The sequence below is a fragment of the Athene noctua genome, chromosome 2 (assembly GCF_965140245.1).
Source record: "Athene noctua chromosome 2, bAthNoc1.hap1.1, whole genome shotgun sequence".
In the NCBI taxonomy this organism is placed as follows: Eukaryota; Metazoa; Chordata; class Aves; order Strigiformes; family Strigidae; genus Athene; species Athene noctua.
Genome location: NC_134038.1, coordinates 106,209,278 through 106,235,774, shown reverse-complemented (window position 1 = coordinate 106,235,774; position 26,497 = coordinate 106,209,278). Strand labels below are relative to the sequence as shown.

Sequence of the window (26,497 nt, the reverse complement as noted above, 5' to 3'; positions counted from 1 at the left end):
AGTTGGCAGATCGGGGCTGAATGGCTCTTGAGTGAGGTTGAATAGACGAATGAGGTATTCTGAGTGAGCTGGAGCAAAGAGTGCTGGAGATGAATAGGATTGATGTGTTGTGTTCGTGCATAACTTGAAGATTGAATTATGAGAGGTTGGTAGGGTTATCTGGTTTCCTGCATGGGCGTGCAGAAAATGTGTGTCTTAAGAAGGTATGGTATGTGCATGTTTCCAGTGCTCTGCAACGCTAGAAGAATGAGTTTAAGAATGAAATGTATGTGTGTGTGTGTGTCAGTTGGGATGTACTTTATGGTTCATTCTTACCTCTCCTTGCTTATATGTTTCTGTACTGAATGACAGAGGCAACCTCGCTTTTCATGCCTCTTCCTAGAGGTTTTCATACACACATGCACCCTTAACTACTGATGGCTCGTAGCAGAGATCCGAGTTCTGTCTGAAATGATGTCTTGGGTTAAGTGCTCAGTCTTTTTGAGAATAGGAAGAAGTAGACAGTGATTCTTGAATTTCTTTTTTGCTGGAATGTGTCTTTATGACCTGTGTATAATAGAATAGTGGCTCATGACCTGTTTTCTCCCTCAGTGCTATGTGTGTCACATAGTAGAGGTGAATCAGTGCACTATATATTAGCATTTTGCAATTTTTTGCTTTTACATGCGTTAAACAGAGACGAGTTTCTGGTAGTAAATGAAAGTGTTGTATACTAGTAACACAGTGCTGCAATAGTTCTTAATTTTAAATAACAAGAAGTTTTGTAGCCTGAGGAAATTCTGATGCATTATGTAAGCTCTTTTCTGCACTCTTAAGTTCCTACCTTACTTCACTTTATGTATATTATTTCATGACTAATAACACATGACCTTAGTCTACTGTTAAAGGTAATTTGTAAGACTTATTTCCCTGAACAACTTTCTTTTACCACAAAACTTATGCTAGAAGAGGAAAGCTAAATCAATGTTTTGCTTCTACCTAGACAACTAAAAGCAAGAATCTGGTAATAAAAGTAGAGAACAGAAGGGCTTTTACCAGTTTTCAGTAAAACCTAATATTACTGTCATCCATGTCTCATCCCTGCCCCCCACATTTTCACTCTTGAAATGTTAGTTTCCATCTTTAGAAAAATGTTAGAAGCAGTTGATGAGAAATTATGTGATCAAACGAAGGCAGAGCACGTGAACACATGCATTCAACATTTGGGGGCAACCTGTTTCTGTTGCCAGCCTGAGGAAGAGAGAGACTGTATTTTCCATAAGGTTGAGATTATATTGTTGCTCTCAGCAAATTCTAATTGTTCTTCATGCATGTGTTTGAAAGTATTGTCTTAAAACATCCTTAGGTCACCCGATGTGATGGGGACAACACAGATACAGGGTTCACACAGCCTTACATTTGGGTGGCATTTATATTGTTTATGAGCTCAGTAAAGAACTAGGCATTAAGCAGAGCCATCTTCCCTCCCTCCAAAAAATCCCAACATGCAAGATGAATAAAAATGAGGTGGCTAAACATCTGATTACAAGTGCCTGGAACATCTTCAGAGATCTTTCCTCTATAGAAAATAAATCTTTGAAGATGGTCCAAAATATGGTACGATAAATCATGCTACCATGTATCTGCAGACAAAGGAGAGGAGAAGAAATCCTTTTTGCATACTTTTATTAAATAATACTTTTTAAAAGCATTGAACTCTTCCAGATGTTTCTATTCACTCTGTGATATTCTGTGGGAGAGCAAACCCAGTCCATCTGAAATAAATTGTAAAGTAACAGGAGAGCAAAGCTTGTCCAAATCCTCATGTGTCTTATTTGCATGTATTACCAATACACTACAAATCCTGTTGTAACTTCTACTGCATGCAAAAAATTTTGGTACTGACTTGGAGTTAATTTTACAGTGGTTAACAGTAAATTTAAATGGAGTTTTTAGCTAAACTAAGGTTAAAAACTGAGGTTTTAAATTAAAACTAGAGTTTCAACTAAATTCAATATTCTAAACTAAATTTAGTTAAATTCTTTTTTAATTTAAATTATTTTAAAGAATTTTAGTTACATTTAGCAGCACAGTAATTTTTAACTTAAGTCATGTACTTATTCCACAAGTTTTTATCCATCCTGTAACTTTCGGGATGTGTGCCTGAGTGTAGCATCATTATGACATCTTTGTATGGGTTTGGAGATACCAGTTTGGATTTCGCAACAGGCTTGCTGCCCATGCTTGGCATGGTGTAAAGGACTAAGAAACCAAAGTGCCCAGAACTGTGAAGCTTCTGTGTCTGGTTTAATGGCCTATTGGATTTGGGGTACAGTTTAGAGCTTTTCATTTGCTTAGACTCATATGGGTTATAAGGAGTTTGGACTCCTAGTCTTCCTACCCGTTCTAGGCAGGGGAAAAAAGAATAGTTTGCTTGTGAATCATTGCTAAACATGGGCTATTTTCTCAAGAACAATGAGATTTTTTTGAGCATAATAAGATACTCTGTTAGCACTTGCATCAGAAGTCCATTATTGTTTCAACTGGGTAAATGTTTGCTTGTCCTTTTTTCACAACGGTGTTTAGCTTGAGTTTTGTTTTGCTGTCTTTCAAGATGTTATTTTTCCTTTAAATTTATAAGAGTGATTGTAAAGCTGATTTTAAATTCTTAGAATAGATTTACTCTGGTTTAAGCATAAAGCTGTCTTGAAAGCTTGGTCATTAAATGCCTACTGCAGAAATCTTAAACTTTGTAGAAGATAAATGATGCCAGAGAAGGAAATCACTTTATTTGGATAGTGTTGTTCTAACATTTTTTAGTATGTGGGGCAGTCCCTAAAGACCGTTAGAAGTTAACTTACGGAGTTTTTTTTTTTCCTTGATGAATTGTTAAGCCTCCTGCTGGGATTGAATCCCCATATTTCACAGTAAGGGGTAGTTGGAGTTATGCAGGTCTTTTTAAACTGCTGTATAGGCAGTGGCATATGGAATTTCTGCAATGCTAACATAATTCTCCCCAGAGTCTTATTTCAGCCTTCATGACTATGCTGAGGTCTGTGAAAGGGGCAATGGAAAAACAGATTGTGGGAGTTTTCACTGTATGTTTCTCAAGAGAACCCTGAGTTTTATTAATCAGTGGGTTGAACTGGTAGAGCTTCTTTTATGTCAAGCTAACTTTTGAAGCACAGGTGATAATTACAGTATCTGTTAAGTTGTATTGCTTGGTTGACTGATTAAACATACATCCTAGTAAGTATTCTTTTTGTTTTTTCAAACCACATGTGGTTTTCTCAAACCATGTATATGTGGCTTGCATACATGCTGTCAGATTTTCTTAAATGTGTAGATCTTACCTTTTGCCTTTTGTGAAAGGGATAGTGTTGAAATTAATTCAATATTCCAAAAATCCTGATGGAGAATAAATTGAAGTGAGATACTGTGTGTAAAATAATAGTTATCACTAACCTCTCTGCAGAGAAGATGGTCTTAACTGTTACTCAAGTGTTGATTATTGAAGTGGTTCAAATTAGTTTTCTAAGTTCTGACATATATATTTCAATACCATAACATTAATTCCCTGTGTTTGCAACCTGTTGGATAATTTCAGCACAGAATGTTTAAGATCAGTGTCTTGTAAAAACTGAATAATCAGTTTCTTCCAGTTGCTCATGGCAGCAGTTCTTGCTTTGCAGATTTTCAGCACAATAGAATTTTTCACTTACTAAGACCAATGTGAAATTTCACTTAATAGTACTAGGTTCAAAGCTTGCTAGCACGTTTTGACTCTAGAAAAACAAAATGTCATCTATACACAAGCATTGATCATCCATTTGATTATAAAATTACAAATAAAATGTAACAATCATTAAGCATTGAAGTTGATGCAGATCTGTCCTAATTTCCAGAAGATACTCTAAATGAAAATGTGTTTGGTCTTACATTTAAATGTGAAAACATTTACAATTAATGGCTCCAGGCTGAAGTTAATTTTTCATGATCTGATATCATCTGGTATTGTGTGAACCGCTCTGCAGTTGATTGAGGGCAGTATTGTGAAATAAGGTCATTATCCCACTGAATTTCGTTTTGGTGTGGCCTCACCTCAAGTATTGTGTGCAGTTTTGTGATCCAGCATTTAAAAATGATGTTAAGTTACTTCAGTACATCCAGAGGAGGGCAACAAAGCTGGGGAAGGGGCTATCAGGCATGTCCTCTGAGGAACAGCTGAGTACACTGGGATTTGTTTAGTCTGGAGAAGAGGAGGCTGGGGGATGACCTCACTGCTCCCTACAGCTTCCTCAGGAGGGGAAGTGGAGAGGGAGGTGCTGAGCTCTTCTGCCTAGTACCTAGTGCCAGGACACATGGGAATAGCTTAGAGCTGCATCAGGAGAGGTTTAGACTTGACATTAGAAAGCATTTCTTTACCAAGAGGATGGTCAATCCCTGAAACGACCTTCATAGAGAGGTGGTCAATGCCACAAGCCTGTCAGTGTTTAAGAGGCATTTGAACAATGCCCTTAATAACACGCTTTTACTTCTGGTCAGCCCTGAAGTTGTCAGGCAATTGGACTAGATGATCATTGTAGATCCCTTCCCACTGAAACTATTCTATTCTGATTTGTGCGTTACAGAATCACAGTGTGATTCAGATTGAAAGAAATCTCAGGACGTCATTGGGTCCAACCTCCTGCTCAAGCAGGTTTAGTTAGATCTCATTGCCTGTGGTTGCATCCAGTCAAGCTTTGAAAACCTCCACGGTTGCAGACTTCACAGGGTTTCCAGACTCCTGTGCCATGGATTGACCCCTGACTCTGTGCAACTCTTTCTCCTTGTATCTGGTCAGAATTTTCCTTGCTGCAACTTCTCTGTTGCTTCTTGTCCTACCACTTTACATCTCTCAGAGGAGTCTGTCTGCATCTCAGTAATCCCTCCTGTAGGCAGCTGAAGACTGCAGTGAAGGCCCATTTTACTGTCAGTTATTGAGAGTCAGCAAGCCAGTTTCCCCAGCCTACTCCCATGTTGTGTACTCCAGTCCCTAACTGGTTTGGTAACCCTTTGCTGGATTCAGTCTAGTTTTTTTGTACTTCAGGACCCAAAACTGGACACAGTGCTCCAGATGTGGCCTCACAAATACTGAATAGAGGGGTGTAATGACTTGTCTTTGACCTGATGGCTACTGTCTTGCTATTACAGTTCAGCATACAGTTGGACTTATGCTACAAGGGCAACACCATAATCACCAGGCAGTCTTCTGCATAGCTGCTTTCTATTCAGCTGCTTTCTATTTTACCAAGCCTGTATGGTTTCATGGGATTACTCCATCCCAGTGCCGTGGCTTTTGACTATCTCCAAGGAGAGGGGAACTCCACAATGTCCCTGGGCAACTTGTGCCAGTATGTGGTCACCCTTACAGTAAAAAAGCATTTCCTAATTTTCAGAGGTAACCTCCTGTGTTTCAGTTTGTGCTCATTGCCTCTGGTCCTGTCAGTGGGCACCACTGAAAAGATCCTGGCTGCATTCTCTTTGCACCCTCCCTTCAGGTATTTATACACATTGATGACAATCCCCCTGAGCCTTTTCTTCTCCAGGCTGAAGAGACCCAGCTCTCTCAGCCTTTCCTCAAGGGAGAGATGTTCCAGTCCCTTCATCATCTTTGTGGTCCTTCACTGGACTCTCTCCACTATGTCCATGTCTCTGTTGTCATGGGGAGCCCAGAACTGGACACAGTACTCCAGGTTGTGGCTTCGACAGTGCTGAGCAGAGGGCAAAGATCATCTCCTTCGACCTGCTGGCAATACTTTGTCTAATTCAGCCCAGAATACTGGTAGGCTCCTCTGCTGCAAGTGCATATTGCTGGCATGTGTTCAATTTGGTGTCCAGCAGGACCCCCAGGTCCTTTTCTGCCAGGCTGTTTTTCAGCTGGGTGGCCCCCAGCATATACTGGTGTGTGGGTTGTTCCTCCCCACATGTGGGACTTTGCAGTTCTCCTTGCTGAACTCCATAATGTTCCTATGTGCCATTTTTTTCAACCTGTCAAGGTCATGCTGGATGCCAACATGCTCCTCTGGCCTGTCAGCCACTCCTCCCAGCTTTGTGTCATCAGCCAGCTTGCTGAGGGTACGCTCTGCCCCATCATTCAGGTCACTGATTAAAATGTTAAGCAGGACTGGACGCAGCATGAATCTCTAGGGTACACCACTAGTTACTGACCTCCAAGTAAACTTGGCACCTCTGATCAGCACCTCAGGGCCCGGACATTCAGCCAATTTTCAGTCCACCTTACTGCCGTCTGTACGAATCTATACAGTAATGTTACCTGGTTTATAAATTCTGGATTCTCTTTATAGTTACAGATAGGAATTTCTTCCACCCATACTGCAAGATGAGTTGATGTGTCGTAGGAGGCCTTATAACTTCTCTGGCTGTATAAGGATATGTTTAGTCATTTTTAAGTGATGTGGATTTTTTGTAAACTTTTAAACCTAAGCCAGCAGTCATAAAATGTGGGGATCACTCTAGTTGTATAGCCACTGCAGGCATTTTGAGGCCAGCATCTGAAAACTAGTCCATGTTTTGATTTTATAGCTCAAATCTGTGACTATTTTGTGTATGCAGTGTCAATATATGTAGCCACAGCTAAATGTTTAGTGAACAAATTGATGGGGTTTCTTCAGAGACCTGTTATGATTGAATAAACTGGATTATGAAACAGAATGTGGAAACCTTACATCTTCATGGGACTTTGGAATACTTTGAGCTTTTGGTTGTTGTTGTTTTGTTTTGGTTTGGTTTTTTTTGTAGCATAGTATTCTTAGGCTAGTGTAACTAAACAAGGAAAAATTCATCCTGAAATCTCACTGCAGTTTAGTAGGGACTTCTAATCAAGTGGGACAGTGAAGGCTAGGACTCTTCACTTTTCATACTCTGCCATTATTTTGTTTATGTTTCATATTTTGACAATTACTGCGTGTCCACCTCAGTATATGTCATGATGAAGGCATGCATTCTGCAGAGAGGCTGGGAGAGTGTAGGTCCTGGTGGTGGTATCCACAGCATATGGAAATGGAAGTTCTGAGCATGTTGTGTGAGGATCACTCCTTATGTTTCCATACCAACTGAATGGGCTTTGAGACTGTGAAGTGACTTGGTAGAGAAGGACACTGTATGGAGTGCAGAGATCATAATTGCGGCTTCTGAAAACTCAGAGAGACTTCGAATAAGTTTCTTGTTTCACTTGAGGAATGCAGGATATGCATAGATCACTGATTACACAGAAGTTCCTGTTAATCAACATTTACATGACTGTGACTTGTCTCTTCTTTCTATGTAAATAGGCAATCCATCAGTGAATATCCATCCAAAACCAATTTATGTTAAGGGTCAGATGAATGTTATTTTTAGTGCTGCATAATTTTTCTAGTTGGTAGTTGACCAGGAAAGTTAACCAGAAAAAAAATATGTTAAACAATTTGGAGAAATGTAATACAATGTGATTATTTATCTTAGACCACTAAAGAGAAAAAAATAACCCTTTTTAGAGTTGATTTAAAATTTGCTGAATTTATCATTTGCTTCAGAGGGCTTTGGTGAAGCTCATACTTCAAAACAGTAAGGCTTTTTGTTTTAGGATTGGTAGCAATAACGGGCATTCCAGTGACCTTTCAAGCTAGCTGCAAAGTCACATATAAATTATTGTTGAAAAGGAGACTGTTTAGATCATTATCTTTCAGTAACTACATCTAAGATAGTCACAAACAAAGAAGTTGGCTGAGCTGTACAGTTCGGGTTGTATTTTCTCACATAAGTATTATTTCATGTTGTGAAGCTGTGTCTTCAGTTCTGTTAGAAGACTGACCTTCTGAAATGACAACTACATTTTAGCCCTCTGAAGGTGGGATGAACTGAAATTATGAACCTGTGAGATCTGTGTACTGGTGAGCTGTGTTTAGATGGATTAGATGGGACATAAAATCAACTAATACTCGAACAATTAATATTTTTTTAATATTTCTGACTAATAATCTTTTGTGTATTATTAATTTGACTATATTATCAGTGGTATTTCTGTTGTGAAGAGTGACCTCTGGTTGTGCAATGTACAAGGTAAGTGATGCTAAAGAAGTTAAAACAGATATAAATTTGGGAAAAATGGGGACCCAATACATTTTTCTTTTTTAAAGACATTTGACTAGTTGAGTGGACACTACAAGTCAAGGATAGTTGTCTAAACTGTAAAAGCTTGGTTTATGATTGTGATGAAATAGGAGTATAAGGGAGTTTCTTACTTTTTTTTTCCTTAATGTGAACTGTTTGTTCATTTCACATACACAGCCATAAAAAAGATTTTTGTAACTTCCCATAAGGTTCCTGCAACCACCTTTTCCTCTTCATATCCTCCTTAGCCTCCATGCCTTTTAGGTTGTAAGGATAAACACAAAGTTAATTTTACCTTTTGGAATTTCAAATTACTGTAATGGTATGGGTATTCTGAAATTTATAGATTATTTTGAAATACCAAAATACCACTTAGATGCATTTCTTAACCAGAAAACCATAGAGTTTTGTAAATGTAAACTAAATCCTTGTAAATTAAGTCCTTAATTTCATTTGCAGGAATCCATATAATAGTCCTAGTCCCTCACTGAACTGATACTTTAAGATGGTCACCTGACTAATAGGGATGAAGAAAAAGCAGAGGCATTCAGTACTTTTTTTTGCCTCTGTCTTTAATAACAGTGTCAGACCAGGCTGCCTGGTCCCCCAAGTTGGAGGATCATGAGTGTGGGAACAGTGACTTTCCACTTGTGGATACTGAAACTGTAAGGCATCAGCTGTTGATCAGCTGAATGCTCACAAGTTCATGGGGCCTGATGGGATTCATCCCGGAGTACTGAAGGAGTTGGCACATATTATGGCAGGACCCCTCTCGATCATCTACCAAAGGTCTAGGGAGGCTAAGGGGCAACCTTATTGCTCTCTACAGCTTCCTGAGGAGGGGAAGTGGAGGGGGAGGTGCTGAGCTCTCTTCTCTGGTACCCAGTGCCAGGATGTGCGGGAATGGCTTAGAGCTGCATCCGTCAGGGGGGGTTCAGACTTGATATTAGGAAGCACTTCTTTATTGAGAGGATGGTCAAACCCTTTTAATCAACCCTGAATTGGTTAGGCAGTTGGACTAGATGATCACTGTTAGGTCCCTTCCAACTGAAACATTATATTCTCTTCTATTCTGATTCCTTAATAAAGGAGGAGAGCATATTATTATTTTGATAATTTGAAGTACATTATGGAGCCTTACATTATTCAAGGGATAAATAACTACTAAATATGGTTTGTAGTTATTTATGGTGGTAACCAGGATAACTTGGGAATCTGGAGACTCTAAAGAAGTTTTATCCTGTTGTGATTGAATGTATCATAATCTTTTTTACCCCCTTAAACCGCTTTGAATAAATTTATATGTAGGGTTTATATAAGTCTTTTGTGTAGTACATTGCTTTTGTTTAAAAAGAAAAAAAAATATCAAGAACAACAGTGCAGAGGAACAGAAGGACAATTGAGTGGCTTCAAGTAATACTCAGATCTTTAAAGGTGATTCTACCTCTTAATTCACTAAGCTGTAATGTGATTTAGAGTCCCTTATAGATTGGTAAACAAGAAGATGGTGAACCTTTTATATTTCTTCTGAACTTTTGTTTAATAATCATCTTTTTTAAGGGGTTTCCAGTTTGTAATTTGCACAGTTTGCTGTGGTACAAACTAGGTAGAAGTTAAGGGAAGGTCTTTGGGCTATGCTGGGTTTTGGAAAAGTCTGATAATTCTAGTTTACAAACGTTAATAACTTCTATAATGGGCAGAAGGCCTATCAGTCCAACTTGTTTTACCACCTCCACAAGAAAAGTTCTTCCTAGAGAGTCCTACTATGTATCCTGTGTTTGCCCCACTCTCATCTAAAGCTGGTTTTGAGGCTAGCCCACAAGCCCTGTGAATCAGGTGGAAACATGGAAGCACCATCTTACTAGCTGTTGTGGTAACTGAAAGTAAATGTGGACCTTTTTAATGGTGTGCCTCATGCATTCAGTAAATACAAACATGTATAACATATGAAGACTTAATGATTTCTGAAGTTTAGCTGGGACAACTACTAATATACGAGATAGAGCACTGTTGTTGACATGCCACTGCAGACAAAAATTTTAACTTAATGTTGTTTTCTTCCTAACAGTTATAAATACCTCTCAATAGTACTCTGGGAAAGCTAAGCAGGTAAAGAAAGAGATTAACCTTTAGCCACTGGCCATGCTTCTGTTAGCTGTGGCATTGGCATGGTGATAGCCATCTGACAAGATAAATGCCTGATGTTGTTCTGATGCCAATCTGTTGAAGTGTTACTATTTGTTCTTCAGGGAGAACAAAATATTTTGTAGTTCACAAGAGAAAAGAGAGAAATGAGAGTATACAGAATGCCTTCAAAGAAAAAAATATGTGCTCCTGGGATATTTATGAAGCTCTGCCAAAAGCTTGGCTAAACTACAAGAACAAAAACAAATTATGTGACTTCTAGGAAGTCTTGGCTCCTGACACTTCACACTGAAAAGACACCTTTTAAATTAATAACTCTAAATATCTGTTACATTAAGCGAGGCGGCTCTGAAGTACATGCATGAAACTAATAAGTTAACATATTTTTTTGCTGACTTAATTTTAATCTCTTAGATTGAAGTTATTTGCTTTAAGATTTATGGCAATATATCAGCTCAACTTCTCCCTTCTGTCATCCAACATCTGCTGGGAATTAGATACATAAAGCACTTCTAGTCTGTTAAAAGGAAAATGTCTAGTTTCCCTGAGATACCTGTTTGCAGCTTTGAGGGCTATAGTAACTTAGCAGAAATAACCAGCTTCACAAATGTATGTATACTAATGATATGAGTGTATGTATATCATTGATGATGAAGCCCTCTCATTGGCATGATAAGTAAAATCTGTTCTAAACTTTAAGGTCTGTTTTGACCCAACCAAAAGGTAGACATGCTCTCTTATAAAGTAGTCTCATGCAGCTCTGTTAAGTAGGACAAGCACGTTCAGAAAGACATTGCCTTACCTTAATAATTTGGTTACAACTGGAGTGAAACTCTCATGTGCTGTTCCTGGCTCCCGTTGCCTCCCTGTGGAGGAGCAGTGGGACTGGGAGTGCCTGGTCTCAGATGGGCTGTTTGAAGGCTGAGACTCCAAACAGTAATTCCTGCTCTTTAGAATTATTTTTTTTATTTATAATTTCTGTAATGCAAAGAGTTAGTGAATACTGGAGTAGTCTGAACTCTGTCTACATTCCTAAGCGTCTCCAATTTCAGTAGAAATCTTCATGACTTTTTAGCATCACTTAAGAGGTTTGGAACATACTTAGAATTTCATGTCCTTTTCTGGCTTTGAAGATCTTGTTTGATGCATTTTGTTTGCTCATAGGGTCTTCAGAAGATACTCTTTCCACCTGAAAGACCACACACAAATTTTCTAGTCAGGGGAAAAAGGGTTAAATAAGTGTTTAAAACATGGATGCTTAAAAATTATTTTAGTTTTCAAAGTTGTACCATAGAAACAGATTCTCAGCTGTCCTTTCCAAAATGTGCTAGGTACGTTTATCTTGACTTGATAAAATAACTGGACCTTGAAATGTAACCCTATTGGTAGAATTTTCCAAAGTGACCAACAGAGGGTTATTTATTTATTTGCTGTAGTGGGAGTTACTATCACACTGACTTTGATGGTAGCAGGGCTGAATTTTTGCAAGTGTCCAATTCTGTAGTCTTACAAGAGATTTATTAATATTTATAAGATAATGCACTACTTGCTAGTAAGTTATTCAGGTTGATACATATGTAAGTCAGTGCAGAATTAAGTTAAGTACTGTTCTCCTCTACAGAAACCTATTTGTGCATTGATGCTTTATAATTGTGCTGTATAATCAATGTGAAATTTATATAATACAGGCACTTACACTTTGTACACCTTGGGTTCTGCCAGCTACTTCAGATTAGGAAATGGATGTATGTGGAATGTGTACAATATTTTCTTTCTCTACCAAAGTGGCTGGTTCAGCCCTCTTGCTGGTTTAGAAGAAGGGCACGTTTTGCACTCCTACTGTTACACCCCCATGATCAGGGTGCGTAGGAAATGTGCTTAATCACAGAATCATCAGGGTTGAAAAAAACCTTGAAGATCATCCAGTCCAACGATTAACCTAGCACTGACAGTTCCCAACTACACCACATCCCTCAGTGCTATGTCAACCCGACTCTTAAACACCTCCAGGGATGGGGACTCCACCACCTCCCTGGGCAGCCCATTCCAACGCCTAACAACCCCTTCTGGAAAGAAATGTTTCCTAATATCCAGTCTAAACCTTCCCTGGTGCAACTTGAGGCCATTCCCTCTTGTCCTATCACTTGTTACTTGGTTCAAGAGACTCATCCCCAGCTCTCTGCACCCTCCTTTCAGGTAGCTGTAGAGGGCGATGAGGTCTCCCCTCAGCCTCCTCTTCTCCAGACTAAACACCCCCAGTTCCCTCAGCCGCTCCCCGTACGACCTGTGCTCCAGACCCTGCACCAGCTCCATTGCCCTTCTCTGGACAGACTCGAGTCATTCAATGTCCTTTTTGTAATGAGGGGCCCAAAACTGAACACAGGAATCGAGGGGCGGCCTCACCAGTGCCGAGTCCAGGGATCAGATCCCTTCCCTGTCCCTGCTGGCCACAACATACCTACAGCTGGAAATTATTCTAATAGTTTAAATGACACCAAACAATGAAAATAAATCCTTTTATAGATTCTCAGCTCATTTAAGAGAAATAACTAATTCTTGAAGATCTTTTTGCACACAGACAATAAAAACTCTCAGAGGAATATCTGGTTTTATACATACGGTTATTTTTGTACTGTCCTGTGGCTACACAGTAAGGACCACTGTGGGATCCTTATCATTGATTTATTCTTACAAATAAGATACAATGAAGGGTGGAAACAGCACAACTGCAGGGAAGTAAGCTGTGTCTTTCTTAAAGAAGCATAAAGTCCTGCTAATCATAAAGCTGTATCTAATGACACTGTCTTAATAGTAACTTTGGAAACAAATACTGCTTTATGCCCTTGAATATCCTGGATTGTTTTGCTGGCTCAGTTTACTCCTGTGCTCTGTTCCTCAGATTCCAAAAGGTTACAACTCCTAATACCTAATCTGATATCTAATATTTGCACTTCAGTGTGATTGCCATGTGTGTCATGAAAGGTGTACAGCGAGCTGGGTTTATAAGGGGCAGGGAGGGTCTGTGGTAACTAAAAAGAAGCTGTTTTTTCGGGGAAAATGCAGTCCTGGAAAACTGCAGTGGTTTTGCTGCCGAGAGCTGCTGTGCTAGGGATGGAGAGAGGTTTCCCATTTGACTGACCGTAGCGGCCCCTCCTGGCAGGCGCTGCCGCTGGCACTGAGGTAACTGCTTCCAAATAGCAGGAGCCTACCGCTTCACTCCTCTGGAACCAGGTGTACTGCAAATACGTTCCCACTTGTGTAGCAAGGCTAACTACAACTTACTGGGGTTTTTTCCCCACCTGTGTGGTTTTGGAAGGCAGTTATGAAACCAGTTATTTCATGAGCACCCTGGAACAGAATCACTGAAGGTACAATAGTGAAGTTTGTTTTAACAGCTCTAACTAAAAAAAATTAATCAGTTTTTCTATTTCTTTTCAGCAACAGGTACGCAAGATGATGATGCAGCAGGAGGAAGGATCAGAAAGTTAAGTATTGGGCAGTATGACAATGATGTCCCTGGGCAGCCATCGTATAACCGGAGTGGGTGGATGAAGTCGTCTGCTACTGACCAGGCTGTAAATCCAGGATCACCAGTTCCTGTAGGGGTGACCAAGGAGGTAAACAATGAAGAATTTTTTGGTAAATATTTATTGAAGCGAATGGTCGATAGGGAATCCCATGTTCATGTGCAGTGTCCAGAATCAATGTGAAGTAATTGAGCAGTTGCATAGTGGCAGTAAGAACAACAAATGACTGTAGTTATCTCAAAAAGGCAATTCAGTGTTTAAAGATGTCCTGCTCTTGTTCTCTCTGTGTGTTTGCATGTTTTCAGTGTTCCAAGATCTCACTTCTGGAATGGTGGATGAGATTATATGAAACCTTCAGTAAAATGATGAAAAATCCCCCACTGTATTGTAGAGTTAAGTGGCAATTGCCACACTGTAATTTTGCTTTTTTGTGCCCTTCCTAGATGGCTGTTGCATGTTATCAAGATGAACTAGATGGGGGGATCTTCTCCCCAACAAAAAATGGAAATGAAGCTGTCCCATCCACACCAGCTTTTCCTCTGTCACCAGAGACGTCATATGGTAAGAAGGTATCTGTCTCTTTTAATAGCACTATTAATGTTTTAGCTGTTACTGAAGAGGAATTGTACTTTTTCTTCTCTCGAAAGGAGCGAAAACACCTCCTCTATACCATCAGCGGATTCCCTCCAGCCAGAAGGTCAGCAGCCCATCTGAGCTGTACAGAACCAGTCCTGGTAAGATACCGCTACTTCTTAAGTAATTTGAAACTGAACTGTGTATGAAGGCAACTAACGCAACAGTTGGTTATTCCTTATAAGTAGGACATATAACTGGTGAATTTAGACATGTGCATGTCAGAGAAACAGAATTTAGCAGTGCTATTTTAATCATACTGAAAAGAAGTAAACTGAAGAATTATCCAAGAAAGATTTAATGCCATTAATTACCAACAGGGAGTCCTGTGTTCACGTTCAGTGTCAAAAATCAGTGTGGAGCCATTAGGCAGTTGCATCATGGCAATAAAAGGAAATGCAATTCAGTGTTTGAGGCCATCCTGCTCTCGTTCTCTGGTTTCAGTGTTCCACAGTCTCTCTGCTGATATTTGATAATATGAAAATAGTACTGTCAAGAGACTTGAGTTCCTTGTGATTTTTAGTAGGTTTTGTCTCCATCTGAGAAAAGAGGGATGACACGCATGTTGTGGTCTTCCCAGGCAAATGAAGCTGACAGTAGGGCTTGGCAGTAGCTGTGCTCAAGCCAAGGAGATCCTTAACCAAAGCGATGAACGTTCTGGAGGTTTTATTGCCACAATACAGTTTGTAAATACTCAAGCGTGGAAAAGTAGTTGGTAATAGATGATTACATGGTTAAAAATGTAATGTGATCTAGCTATGAATTTTATTAATAAAGGATTCTCCTTTGAGGTCTTAACTTTTTGCTGATAAAAATGGCAGCAAAGCTATTGTTAGCTGTCATCTCTTCTGTGTGAAATTATTTTCAAACAGTTTTTAAAAAAAAGTATTTCATGTGACTCCATCAGAAAGTGCTGGACATAAAAGGAACCCAACATAAATTATTTAAAACCTGAGTAAAAATCGGACCTTCATTTAAATTGTATGCATTAGAAGATGTTCAGATGATAATTCATGTGTATATCTACATATACATGTGTTTTATCGCTTAGATTATGACTGTCGTCTTAGACTGTAGAGAAGTTGATCAAGATAGTGGAGTTTCCAATAAATTTGACAGTGGATTTTGATGAAAGAATTGTTACAGTGTTGTGGTTTTAACTTTGGGAAAAAAACTTTCCTGTTTAATTTGCCTCATTAAACAGTTATTAAAATCAAGTAACATCAATACAGAATAAAATTATCTTTAGTAATAATGCAATCTTCTACCCAGTTCAAGATATCTTTTTGGTCAGTTGCTGAACTCCCTCAACTCTTAAACAGTTAGTGGCAGGTATCCTCCTGAGGGCAGCTTCAACAGATCAGTTACAGGCTGATTGCATGGAGTTAGTCTACTGAACACTGCTGTTAAATGACTTCCATCACTATTGCTAAGAGTTAGGACTCACCCTGGAAAATTTTGTGCCTTTCATTGTATTTCTCTCTTTTGTTGGTGATTCTCCTGTTAATTCTATATGCTGGCAGAATTAACTCAGTTGATGGAACACTGAAAATAATTACTCTAGACCAAAGCAGGTAATTAGCTCTTTGAATGACCCTTTAAAAATTATGATCAAGATATACTGAGTGCTACAGGTTAATTGCTCAGCTGCCTGTAGCTTTGCTTTTAGCCACAAACATAATGTACTTTGATACTGAAGTTGAAGGTGTATGAGGTGAGTCAGCTAGAAAAAATGCAATACACTACTAGTGAGCACTTCTAAGAAATGTTAGTTGGGTGACTTTCCCACCAGAGCACAGAAACTTCTATTGACAGAAGCGGTATTAGAATCCTGCATTAAATACTTTTTTATTTTCTCTTTTTTTCCCTTCACTATTCTACTTTATTTATTGCCTTTATCTACAGTATCATATTTACTGTATTTACTTGCTTCTGTGTCTTCTGATTTTGGCAAGAAGAAGACGTCTTTTCATTACTTTTGCTACCAATCCCTAATTCATGACCAGAGTAAGAGTGTTGTGTTTTGTGTGTTGAATGAGGCCAAGAATATGGGGCCAAGGGAACAGAAGTAGCTGTTCCTGTGGTTGAGACTGCTCTGATGCACATGTGACAAGGGTGATTCTAACAGTATGCACTTCACAAGAATTCTTAAAGCCCAAATTTTTAGTACTTTACATTGCAGCCTTGCTCTTCTTTTAAATGCTTTTATGGTTTTTATTTTGGTAGAAATTGGGAAACATACTGAACTTCTCCAGAGATTTTCAACAAATTGAAGCCTTTAGAGTCACTGTCTCTGGGCTTTTAATTTCTGCCATTAAGATATTGCCCCTTTTGTCTCAGTTCAGATCACCCTTGAAATCAAAATTGTTTTGTTCTGCATCATAACTTTGCTGCTTATCTGCATTCCAAGTTAGTAGTGAGGATGCTGTAACATCTGGTTACCAATTATATTACTGTCATTTCCTCCTCACTTCCTTCTAGAGAACAGCTTTCAGTGTAGTTAGCACTTATATCAAGAGAGAACTACTGTAGTTTTAGAAAAGTATAAAAGTATATATCTTAAAAGAAAAATGCATGGGTTTGTGTATTCTGTATTCAAGATTTACAATGACATCTAGTCAATGATAAAATTACCTGTTCTTTTGTAAGTTATTCTTGTCATAAACTGTGTACCTTGTAACTTGAGCACACCTAATTCTGATTCTTAAACTGTTTATTGAAGGGCACTATCTTTACTGAAGCCTGACAGAATCCTGTATAAAATGATGCTCTGTTAGCCCTAGAAATCATAATTTTCTTTCCAGGTGAAACCACTTAGTTAGGGAAAGTCAGTTCAGTGGTGTTACATATCTGTCTCCCACTCATTAGCTATGCCCTATCTTTTCTTTCTCCCCAGACATTTCTTTAAGATGCCCTGCCTGTGCCAGCTATAAAGAGCAGGGTTTCTTTCCAAAGCCTTGTTCTTTCTCAGACGGGAGCAAGTTTAACCTCCCTCGGTCTGTATTCAGGCATCCAGTCCTTCTGTGTCAGCGCTGCTGTTCCAGTGATCACTTGCTGCCATGGCTTCATTACCCTTTTCCTCACTTTACTCACGGAGTTCATTCTGAGTTATCTTTTGAAAGACACCTTGTTTCTTAAGACAAACTTGAGCAGTCTATAAATTGGCTAATTTTATAAATACCCAACAAAAAAGCAGGCTCCAGATAGAACCCAGATAGAGCGCTCTGAGCAACACAATAGCCATTTTATGTCCCATGGGAGAGTCCCACACATTAGTGAAGGAACAGAAGCACTATTTGTAGGCCATTTTGAAGCTTATAAAGGCTCTCTTGTCTCAAACACCATAGAGCTAATTGAAGTCCCTTTGTATATAGAGTAACAAATAAAACTGTAGCAAGCTCTTTGCCAGAGGACTGAACTCTGGCTAACCACCCTTGCTACTCCACCCCCTCAGGCTGGACGTGAGGAGCTGCCCCTTCTTCAGCACTGGCCAAAGCACAGGCAGAGTTTTGCAGAAAATCTGCACTCACAAACAGTCACTGTCTCATGGCAGAAGACAGGGATTTGTGTAACAAGGGAAGATTGTCTATAATCCTTTATCCATGTACTGAAAAAGAGAAGACATGATGTCCTGTTTTTCCATCTTTTCTGAACAGCCTAAGTAAACTTGTGTAGTTCAAGCAGTGCATATGGTGGGATGTTAACTGGTATGAGGAATCTCAGAGCCTTCAAGTATGTGTAATGCCTTGACTTTTTATACCATCATGGAGCTTAGCCTAGGTACTGTACTCAAAGCTTGTGTTACACATATGAGCTGCATCCTTTCTAAAAATTGTCAAAAGGTCTTTTCTCCTCATGCTGTTATGGAACTCTTCAAGACCAGACACTTGTGTATTTCCATGTTTTTTCTCCTACAGACTCTGTTTTTATCTGACACAGAGACATTGTAATCCTGAATTCCCCTTATTGACTAACATAGGCTTACTCTGTTAGATCACCCATTAGAGTGATGAGCGTTTCATAAATCTCTTGGAAGGCAAAACCACAACCTGATATCCTCATTACTGCATAATTATATTACTGGTTATAATTTTATACTGTTGTAATTTCATGCTGTTATTCCAGGATTGTAATTTCTTCCAGTCACTGAGTTGCAAGGGAAATAAATATTGCTTAATTTGATAAAAAATAGTCAAGGTTCTGAAATGAAAATGTTTTCCCCGTGTCGGGAGGCTTAGTAGCATAGGAAATAAGTGATACTAATTTGTGAGAGGGAAAAATTTTCAGTTTATGATGTGCAAAACTTTCTCCACAATATGAAAAGGCTTAATATAATATTTTTTTTTATACCTGCCTTCCTCTCATGCCCTTAACTGTTTGTATAAGGTATACATGTCCAAAGCAAGAGATAGGTATAGAACTTTTCCATTATCTGGGTTTATTTGCTTAGCTCATCAGTGCATCCACTTCAGTGGATGGTTATCACAAGCTCTGCCCTCCTGAAAAGAAACGTGCATTTTGGTTTTTTGCTCTTGTAATTTTGGGGTTTGGGGTTGTTTTCTTTTGTTAGTTTTGTGATTTTTTTTTTATTTTTCTGTTTTAAACATTGAGGCTATTAATAAGCAATAAAAAAATCCAAGTAGAGACAAGAAATTTATAATGTTTGCTACAAGGCAGATAGACAAGGTCTGTGTTATGTTTTTCATTGTCCTGCAATTGACCTTGACATGTTTATTTTGTGGCTAGATACAGTGCTCATCTCCACCATATTTGTATAACAAAACAGTTAATGTTTCTTAGTTTCTATAAGATATAGCATTTACTAGTGCATATGAAGCCTTCATAAGCTTCAGGAGCAAGTAGGAAAGGACTCAGTTCTGTTTGGGTACTACATACCAACATGAACTTAATCAGGTCTTTCAGAAAGAGCTTGTGGAATGCCATAAAGCATAGTCATAGGCTTTATGCCGTAAAGTATAGGCCACTTCTTGGCTGTTGTAAACACTGAAGTAAACAAAAGGTGCTATCATCCGTGTCACACTTCTTCCTCCCTGGATTACTTTCATTGACATATTCAGCTCAGTAAAACTAACCTTTATACAAACTTTTTATTGCATAACGTTTGGAGATTACTTGATGTATTTTCAAGCCTTTATTGTCACGGACCTCCTTCTTCTTGCACCACTGATTATAGTAAAGTTCTTAATATATCTTTAAAATACAAACATCAAAATTTTTTACCTTCTGTGGCCTGCGGAGAAGGAAGCAATGCTTATTATCAGCGATTTCAGTCTGTTAATCTAAAGCCAGCAAAGGTAATAATGTTCCATCTTGTGTGCTGGAGGATTTCATTTAATTCGTATCAATCTGAACGGTGAAAAAATGTTGTAACAGAAGAACCAAATTGAAACCAAAAATAACTTGAAACGCTTGTAGTCTATGCCTGCTTTTAGTGAGTGATATTAACCAAAATACTTTGTCTACAACTAAGCTGTGCAGTAGTCAGCTTAAATTGAGCTTTTTTCCCCCCACTCAGTTTGGCTAAGATTTTCATGGGATGTACTCTCCCAGCGCACACTAACTTACCAAAGCTTTATACTCTCGTTTAGAGACAAGAATGAAACAATTTAGAGGTTAATCCATTTAGCTAGCTGGACTGTTTTTGTTTATAGCCATGTTATGTGTTTCTACATAAAACTTTACAAAATAATGTACATATTTTAGCCACTCATTAGAAATTATAATGTCATTGTTTCACAGGAGTAAGGAATACAAATTTACACACCTGAGTATAAAAAGCTATGGAATGCCAAGTCTGTGGAAAATAGTATGTGATGAAGAAACTGGGACAATATAAATGTGTTTTTCTTTGGCTGATACGTTAAAGCTGACAAAAGATGCCATTTTTCTTACTGAATTTTCATAAGAAGGCTCACTGTCTAAAGTATACTCTGTCTTGCATTGATTTTGCATACTGTAATTTGAATATATTTTGGTTTGTAGCCAGTGTTGTGTCTGACCACAGAATTAACGATTCTTTAAATCTGATGCTTATGTCAAGACAAAGATACTTCAGGGTAAAATGTTCTTATGGCCCCAGGAGCTAAACTTCTGTAAGGGACGGGGTTTGGTGTGAGTTACACGTTGAACATCATGTTGAAAATGAGACAAATTCAAGTGCTACATATTGTCGTAGAAAATATTTTGAGTGCCAGCAGAATGCATAATCTAGTGCACATGTATGTAATTCCAGCTGCTCTGTAATCCTGTAGAATTTTTAAAAACCCAGAAAACCCAAAGAGGATGGTTAGGTGCTTCAGACATCTGAAGAGATGATAAGTGAAGCTAGTCACTGTCTCCTCGTTTTCCCACCCTCGCTTTTGTAGCAGGATTTCCACCTGGACAGAAATACTGTGATTGCAGATCAGAACGAGCTTTAAGCTGCATCATGCAAGGTTAAAATTGCCTTGGAGAATGTATCACATCCTGATTTGGAAAGACTTTCTGGTTTATACCATGTTTCACCTACTATGAAAGTATTGAAATTGCCCTTTTGTCTTGGTTTTACTGGATGACACTTCATTCCCTGTGCGTAATTGCTGATGGATAACCAAATAAAAGAACTGAGACTAGCCCTCTAGAAAGGGAAAGTTAATAGCCTTATTGGAGGCTGGCCAGCACTGTTTGCATTATCCATTTGAACCAAGACACTGTTGAAAAGTTACGTGGAGTCTTCTACCTAAAATAGCAAATATGAATTAACTTTTCCCGCAGGGAAATGAGTATCCAAGCGGCAAGGAGCTTAAATGTAGAAACAAGCTCTCCACTTTGTCACCCGCTCATCTTGTCCTCAAGGCAAATGTTGAACTGTGTTAAAGGAATGGTAGATCTTGTGACAAAAATGCTGCCCTACAGGAGTTCATATGTAGTAATGTTTTTAGCTTTGGACACCTTTAAAGTCTTACACGTTACGTCTTCCATTAGTGGTAGGTCAACAGGTCTGACTGCTCTGCAGTCCCATGCTAATACCATTAAAGTAAATAACCACTGATAGGTTCTCCTTCAAGAAGACCCACCCTGTAGACTTCATCCCTTATTTGTGGCACCTCACTTGAATCCAGTCTGTCTACTATTTATTTGGTCTTGACTCACTTTTAATAGCACTGAATTTAAAATGAAACATTGAAACTCCTTTTCAAAAGGAGTTATTAACTGAGAAAATCTGGAACCAGCCACAAGACAGAAAACAGCACCTGCATGCTTGGCAGTACAGTCCACTAGAAACTCTCTTCACTGCATATCTTGGCAGTTGACAGCCACATAATATTAAGGCTTTGATTCTGTCTTCAAAGCCTGCATTGCAGATGCTCCCAAAGCTCTTCAAAGACTGTCTGGGAATTAGTGGCCTTGAGTGACCCACATGTCTGTGCTGTTGTACTGCAGTAATGGAAGCACCTGCTGCCAAAGTAAGACTTGGTCACAACGAAATGTTATTCAGAGATTAGCAAAATATTTTTTTTGGTCTGGAAAACAGTGGGAGTATTTTAAAAATAGTTTGAGATTACACAGTAGTTGTGGCTTTCTTTTTATAATTGTTGTTATTCCAGTGCTTTCATATCTGGTCAAAAGAGTGTATTATTAACACCTTTCAGTGCTTTTTGAAGGGTGCCTGCAAACTGATTTGGTGCTTAGTTGGGAGACGACACACTCAATAAAACTGCCTTCTACTAAGGTATGCAGAAATTGTGGATTTTAATGAAAGCTGAGACCTGTTTAAGTAAGAGGACCATGATTGTACTGCACTCACATCCCTTGAAATTTAAGATCAAGATCAAGATCAAACACTATATGAAACAGCAAAGTATAATGTTAATGAAAATGGTTCTGCCTTGGTTAGATTTTATTTCTTTCATGTTATCATATTTCTATGTCTGAGTGGCAGCCTAGCAGTTTTAAAACTCTGCCTGCCTGTGTTCAATTGCCACAAATACTTTGGCAATTAGTTTATTATAAAGAATGTTTGAAAAAGAAGACAAAGTTTAAGAAAACATTAGAAAACAAAATGGGGAATCTTGAATATTTTCAAAATATGTCCTCTGTATGCAATACTCATTCTAGAAATTACATTCAAATTTATATTCGCTCTGTTAGGGGGCATACTGTATAGCCAGTCTATTTGGATCATTGCTAAGCACCAGTTTACGAGTCTCTTAGTGCATCTACTTGGGAATACCTGAATATCAGAGAACTGTTTTCAGACTTCATTTGGGAAATTGATGCATTTTGGAAACTTCAGGTTGAGTGACTCTGAGAGGAAAAGAATGTCAGAAAAGGCCCATGGGTTGCCAGAAGAGAATACCAAAGCAAGGGGAGTGTTATCACTGACAGTTTCAGCTCTGGCATTTTAGAGTCTGAGGAGTACTCCTCCTACTCCCACTGCCCTGTGCTGAGAGCTGTGAGTTCAGTGGGCATCAGCATTGCAACCAGCAAAATAAATACTGTCTTCAATGCACTGACGTTATATGTCTACACCCAGGTCTTGAAAGGTCTGTACGGTTGTGCTGTTAAAGCCAGCGGCATTTACATGCACAATTGCCTTGTCCATTTTCCACCAGCTGAACCTAAATCTTTGCTATTTTTTAAACACATTTAGAAGGATGAGGAGCTTCTTCCATGCAAATCTAATAGGCAGTTTGTATATTCATATGTCATGGGAGATATCCAAGGTTGTCTCCTTCTTCTGCATAATTACCAGCAGAACTTGGACCAGGCTTTCCTGTGCAAGTCTGAAATCTTTGAGCCGGATTTCTTTTTCTGGCTTAGGTCATGCACATTACTATTTAATACAAGTTAGAATAACGGTAGAGCAGGCTTCTCAAAGGAGGAAGACTCAAATTCAAATCTGTGGCCTGATTTAGAGGAGGTCCTCTGAATAGGATAGAGGATAAAGGGCTAACTCTATTAGACTACTTCAAAGTCTGTAAGTGTGAAACTCGTGTAAAAATATTCCTTTGATTTGGAATTGTCAGCTTTCTACAGTAGCATAAAACCTCCCTTGTGCAATGTTTATTACCTAGCCTTAGGTGACCAAATGAACGTGATTCTTCCAAAGCTGGCATTTCCCATCTGTTACATTGCAAATACAGGCTTGTGCCCTGGGGCTTTGAATTCTATTCAGCAGCAATACATCTGAAAGTTCAATTGCGCAGTGTGCAGCTTACATCCTTCCTGTAGCTCTAGTCCAAAAGCATTTTCTCTTGAGAGAAAGCACTAGCATTATCTGGTATTTATTCATTTAAGGGTTTTGTATATTTGCCATCCAAGATAACTGACTGTACTTGGGATATGCACCTATTAGCTGAAAAGATGATGGCATTTCCAAAGGTGCTGAACACAGGTTTTTTGTTACCTTCACTGGTATCTACGAGACCTCATCATTTCTAAAATTCAGGCAATAAAATAAACAGTGTAATTCTGAAGTAGTAAATGCCAAAAAAAAAAAGTTGTTTACATAACCTAATTACTACCCAGGAAAAAATGTATTTATAGAAGCCTTCAGTGTTGTAACTTTTGATCATGGTCTCAAAGCAGATATGTGTCTTCAGCTGAAAATATACCCTGATAATACACTGGTGAGTGGTGGTGGTGGGTTTTTTGGTGTGGTTTGTTCCTTTTTTTCCCTAAGAACCAGTGAAAAATTGGTTATTTGACAGGATTCTGAAGCACTAAGTTTTAGAGAATTTAGTTTTTATTTTTTCCCTTTCAGCAGGAAAAAGTCATGCATTTCCCCACATAAATCTGTCATTTGACCAATAGCTATCTACGTATGTATTCATTGAAGTGTATGAGTAATGTCTTACACATACATGAAAAAGAGAAAAATCTGAAACTGCGAAGCCATTCACCACTAATTTTTGCTTATTCTGGAGATGCAAGAGATAAACCATTGACAGAAATTTATCAGCAGTTTAACAGAAATACAGGATTGGAGGAGGGGGCAGTCTGGCACATGTGGATTCCTTTTACATGTACCTGTTGATGCTAGTTAGCAGTGCATGTGAGTAGCATGCATTTTTGTAGAGGTTACTAGTCCTTTTTGTCTGGAAAAGCTTAAATTAGCAAAAATCCATGGGAACGACTACTTCCCTTGCTATGATTACATGAAACAAGCGTTTTCAAAGTTTCCAGGGTGAGGCCTCCCTCTATATGACGTGGCATTTGATGACTGTGATGTGCCAGAGTAATCCATGTAGTTTGAGGGAAGGCTGAAGGAGGAGAAAGCTCCAAAAACTGAAGTACAGCTCTGAGCACACTTTTTCAAAACAGTTAAAGTCTTAAAATGATCCTGTGTTTGCATGCCTGGGAAGGCTGCTGCCTTCACCTATTAAAGGTGTTCTGTAATTTCAAAACTGAAATCCTGAGGATGTAGACGCAATACGCATTCAGACCCACCTAAGTGTTTATAGTTCAAAGGGCATATTGCTCTGTTTTTTAAGATGCTGTTCTCCCTTGTGTTAGTTCTCTACATGTTTATTCCCTCTTGCAAAAGAGGAGAAAACTGAATTAGTCTGTGTTTTTCTATGCTTGTTAGGCACATTATTTCACAAAGCCATTCATACTCAGACACCTAGTAGACAAAATCTGAAATGCACTTCCCCTTGAGATTGACTCCCACGTTTCTGTCAATCACAGGAATAGAAGGGAAACATACGCCATTCCTCCACAGATTGTGGATTTTGCCAGATCTGCATCTGAGGACCATGCCAGAGTCACCCTCCAGCAAGGTTTTCTGTTGGAGAAAGGTGCATGTTACAATTCAAGTCCTGCATTTTAAGCTACTTTGGATAGATCTTGCAGTGTGATTGTTCTGATGAAACTTGGATTCTTGGGCACTTTACCTAGGAGAACTGTACACAGGGCTTGCTAGGTGAGTAAATACCTAGCAGAGAATGGAGGACCCGATCCTTGTCTCGGTGCTGAGCCTGCCACAGCTATGAAACCAATTCTGCTTGCCAAATAACAGACCTTTTCCTTTTGGGATGGTGGTATCTCACCAACTGCAGCTCGCCTAAACCCAATCAGTTCCTCACCTGAGACATCCAACACCCCCCTCCCCTTCCTAACTTTTCTACACATTTCAGTCTGGCCCTTCATATCTACTGGCTTTAAAGTTTCAGCGATGTTTGGGGATTTTTTTCTTTCCTGGAACTCATCTCATCTGGTAGGAACTTAGAACTTGTGACAAAAGGATAAACAAAAGGCAATTTTTTTGTGTTAAGCACCTTTTGTTTGTCATTAAAAGTGTTCATATTAGAGGTCTTGCTGATGAACAGGCCCCTGAGTATAACCAACTCTGATTCTATTAGAAAGCTCAGTGCAAAAAATATCTTAATGAAGGGTGAACTTGATAATATGTTAACAAAACTTAAGTATATTTATGATTTTAATTACTTGGTTTCTATTTACATTACATTCATACTTCGGAAATCAATACTTTCTCACTTAACCCAGCCTTCATGTGGTATCTCAGACCACTGTTATCTCCTCAGTTAAATGTGACTATCCTTGTTCTAAATTAGCAAATGTAAATAGCCAAACAAGCAGAGCTTCCAAGACTTGAAAATTAGGAAGGAAATGGGACTTCCAAAGGTTTCCTGTGCTTACGGTGCTTTTTATGCAGAGCCAGGAATGCTTTCTATGGAGAGCAATTTTCTTTAATAATTATTGTTTGTTAAGAGTTTGAAGACTGTGTTTGACTGCATTTGTCTCTGCCAGGAAGCATCCAAGACAAAGTGTAGTTGCATAATTAATTAATCAAAGTAACTGATGGCAATTCTGGGCTGCTGCATTAATAACCTGTTCTGCCCCTGGGGCAAGGATCGTTCCTCATTTTTTACCTGATAGTATGGTGTGTATCACAGTTAATACTTGCTGTTTGGGTCTCTTGCATGCAACCGTTGTGGAATTGTTTAAAAGGAGCAGCTGCGATGGAGAACATCAGTGGTAGGACTGAGTATTTTTATAAAGGTATAGTTTGATTTAGTTTACCTTTTGGCCCG

The 26,497-nt window shown here is 38.8% G+C and overlaps 1 protein-coding gene across 7 annotated transcripts in view; it reads left to right on the top strand.

Moving 5' to 3' along the window:
• TNS3 (tensin 3) overlaps positions 1–26,497 on the top strand; it is a 240,535-nt gene that overhangs the window by 176,106 nt on the left and 37,932 nt on the right. For all 7 annotated transcript variants that reach the window (XM_074899804.1, XM_074899806.1, XM_074899803.1 and 4 more), the window contains 3 exons: positions 13,717–13,895; positions 14,249–14,366; positions 14,453–14,539. In XM_074899804.1, coding sequence (XP_074755905.1) covers positions 13,717–13,895; positions 14,249–14,366; positions 14,453–14,539 — 384 coding nt within the window. The remainder of the gene's footprint in view (positions 1–13,716; positions 13,896–14,248; positions 14,367–14,452; positions 14,540–26,497) is intronic.